At 30.6% G+C, this 3,400-nt stretch overlaps 1 protein-coding gene across 1 annotated transcript; it reads right to left on the reverse strand.

Annotated features, from left to right (window-relative positions):
- Positions 1-1,090: 1,090 nt before the first annotated feature.
- Positions 1,091-1,669, reverse strand: LOC110603261 (serine/threonine-protein phosphatase 7 long form homolog). The gene has a single exon (XM_021740963.1). The coding sequence runs from the start codon at positions 1,667-1,669 to the stop codon at positions 1,091-1,093; it is 579 nt and encodes a 192-aa protein (XP_021596655.1).
- Between the last annotated feature and the right edge of the window lie 1,731 nt (positions 1,670-3,400).

Consider the following 3,400-nt stretch of genomic DNA (forward strand, 5'->3'; position numbering starts at 1 on the left):
CCTCGGGTCCGAACCTACACAGGTGGACTCAAATGAGGGACCAAACATACATTAACATGACTCTAAACATCTCCCCAAAGGAAGGCTGGACAGGGCACTTTCGGCGGCAGGTTCGGCGGCCGAAAGTCCCTTCAGAGCCGAAACTCAGCCACTTTCGGCGGCCGAAAGTGGTTCCAGAGCCAAAACTCGCCAACCTTCGGGGGCAGGTTTGGCGGCCGAAACCCCCCTCCAGAGCCGAAAGTCCAAACTTTCGGGGGTAGGGTTCGGCAGCCATAACTGCCTCCCCAGGCAGGTTTGGCGGCCGAACATGGTTTCGACAACTGAACCTGGGTCCTTCAGCAGGCAGAACCCAAGCCACCAACATGCACATTTGCCTCCCAAACCTTCCAACTCAACCCAACTCATGCAAAAACATGTATAAACATGTACACAAGCATATTGGGGTCTCAAACTATCCTATACCCCAACAAACATCATCAAAGCAACACATTAACATGCATTTCATCCTTAAACCCATATAAATCGTAATACTTAAATAACTAGCCTAATCATGCATCTTCACCCCAAAATCCTTCATAAAACTTGCTTAAAACATCAAAGATGGTGAGGATCGACGCTTACCTCTTGAAAATCGAAAGAAGGTGTGACCCAACTTGGAGATTTGGGGAAAATAAGTTCCGGAGGTCTCCAAGCTTCCAAACTTCGATCTTTGCTCAAAAATCTTCAAAACCAAGCTAAAACTCGTCAAAACATGAAGGATTTTAAGGAAAACATCAAAACTAACCATGAAAGGGTTTAGACTCACCTCTGTCCGAAAATGGAGAAGAAAACTCACCCATTTTCGGACATGGGGCCTTTTATAGGTGGCTGGTCAGACCACCTTCGGGGGCCAAAGGTGCTCCCTAAACTACACCATGTTCGGCGGCCGAACTTGGCTTTCCTTCCTTGGTGCTTTTCTTTCAAAACTCAATTTCTTTCTTACTTAAAACCTTAAAATACAGGAAAACATTTTAGAAAAACATATTTTACCCTTCTAGAGATTTTCAACATCCGAGATCCCACCGGAAAATAGAAATTCTGATGCCGGGGTCTAGCCGGGTATTACACGTCCAGAGTCCATTGTTCCATTGTTCCATAATATCACATACCTACTGCCTAGTGGAGCGTCATGATGTGGTACTCTGTTAGATAGTATCAGTGATACTGCTGTGATTCGATCCCATGCCCATAGCTGAAGTATGAATAATGGATCAGCCATCTGCATAACTTCAGAATTTGTCGCCTTACATAACTGTCTATACAACCATGCCGGACATGCACCACCCCAGCTATAATTGCCGGCCTCTTCAAGATCGGCTAGCAAAGGTAAAAATATTAGGTTCACACGCAAAGCAGATATATCACTAAAAATAGATCCAATGACCCTCATAATATATGCTTTTGCGAACCTATGTACAACTTCCTCATCAGCATCATCTGGAAGTTGACTAAACTCCTCAGCTAGCCAGATGATTTTTAGATAACACCCTCTTATGGCATTATTAGGTGGAACGACACCTAATAATGCCTTACAAACTGATGGCCAATGGTGGCGTGATCGGCCTGTAAAAGCTGCACCATTAACCGGCAACCTGGTTATTAGCCCCACATCCTGAAGGATTATGGTCATTTTCCCTTCGGGAAACATAAATGTATGCGTCTCTGGTCACCACCGCTCAACAAGGGCCGTAATTAAGTGCTAATCCAATGCAAAAAAACCTAACCGTATTACACCATAAAAACTCGTCCGTCGCAGGTGAGGTATTATGTGATCTGGAATATCGTCCAAATGTAAAATTGTACCCGTTCTTCTGCAACCTATCATCTCACTATCTATAGTTTATTACCATATAGCCTCATACCGATGTTCGGCTTGTCCATATAGCAACGATAGATCATTGGGACCCGATAAAATATAATCACGGCGGTCACGGCGGTTGCGTCTTTCCTCCATATCTAATTATACAAAATAATAGACAATATCACGCCATAATGAAATGTTATACTAATACACGTTCACCAACTTTATTATAATAAAAATCACTAACAATATTTAAACACCATTTATTTACTAAATAACATTATATAAACACTACAAACAAATACATATTCTAAAAAAATTCTATCCAAAAATCACAACAAATACTACTAATTTAAATATATTCTATTCAAAAAATCACAACAAATATTCTATCCAAAAATCACACAAATATTCTATTAAAAATCACAACAAATATTCTATTACAACAAATATTCTATTCAAAAGTCCACACCAAATATTCTATTTAAAAAACGCAACAAATTTAATACTAAAAAAATAAAAATTAAAAAATAAGGTGATGTTAATGTAATTAGAATAATACCATGGCTATAAAAAACTAGATTAAATTAAATAATTTAATATTTTTATTAAATATTTTAATTCAATATTTAAAAAACTATTAAATTTTATTACCTTTTTAATTATATTTATTTTAAAAAATTAAATTTTATTACATATTAAAAATTATTTAAAAAAACTTAAACATAAAATAAAATTAATACTAATCAATTTATATACTATTATATAAATATAAATTAAATTAAAAAATAATTAAAAAATAAATACAAGACGGATGAAATAATTTAAGAATTTAACTTATTATATTTTTTAAAGATTATTAAATTTTATTTTCTTAATTATATTTATTTTAAAAATATTAAATTTTATTAGATATTAAAAAATATTTACAAAAACTTAAACATAAAATAAAATTAATACTAATCAATTTATATATTATTATAATATAAAAAAATAATTTTAAAATAATAAAAAAAAATAGGACGGATGAAATATTTTAAAAAATTAAATTATTATATTTTTAAAAAACTATTAAATTTTATTACCTTTTTAATTACATTTATTTTAAAAAAATTAAATTTTATTACATATTAAAAATTATTTAAAAAAACTTAAACATAAAATAAAATTAATACTAACCAATTTATATATTATTATAATATAAAAATTAAAATAATTAATAATTTTAAAGTAATTTTAAAAAAATAAGACGGATGAATTATTTTAAGAATTTAAATTATTATATTTTTAAAAAATTATTAAATTTTATTTATTAATTATATTTATTTTAAAAATATTTAATTTTATTAGATATTAGAAAATATTTACAAAAACTTAAACATAAAATAAAATTAATACTAATCGATTTATATATTATTATAATACAAAAAACATAAATAATACGTATTAAAAATTTTAAAAAATTAAATTATTATACTTTTAAAAAAATATTATATTTTATTACTTTTTTAATTATATTTATCTTAAAAATATTAAATTTTATTAGATATTAAAAAAAAT

The sequence above is a fragment of the Manihot esculenta genome, chromosome 16 (genome assembly GCF_001659605.2).
Source record: "Manihot esculenta cultivar AM560-2 chromosome 16, M.esculenta_v8, whole genome shotgun sequence".
Classification (NCBI taxonomy): Eukaryota; Viridiplantae; Streptophyta; class Magnoliopsida; order Malpighiales; family Euphorbiaceae; genus Manihot; species Manihot esculenta.

What these genes read in the sequence shown, in the direction of transcription:
- LOC110603261 (XM_021740963.1), bottom strand. Translation starts at nt 1,669, where the DNA reads ATGACCATAATCCTTCAGGATGTGGGGCTAATAACCAGGTTGCCGGTT.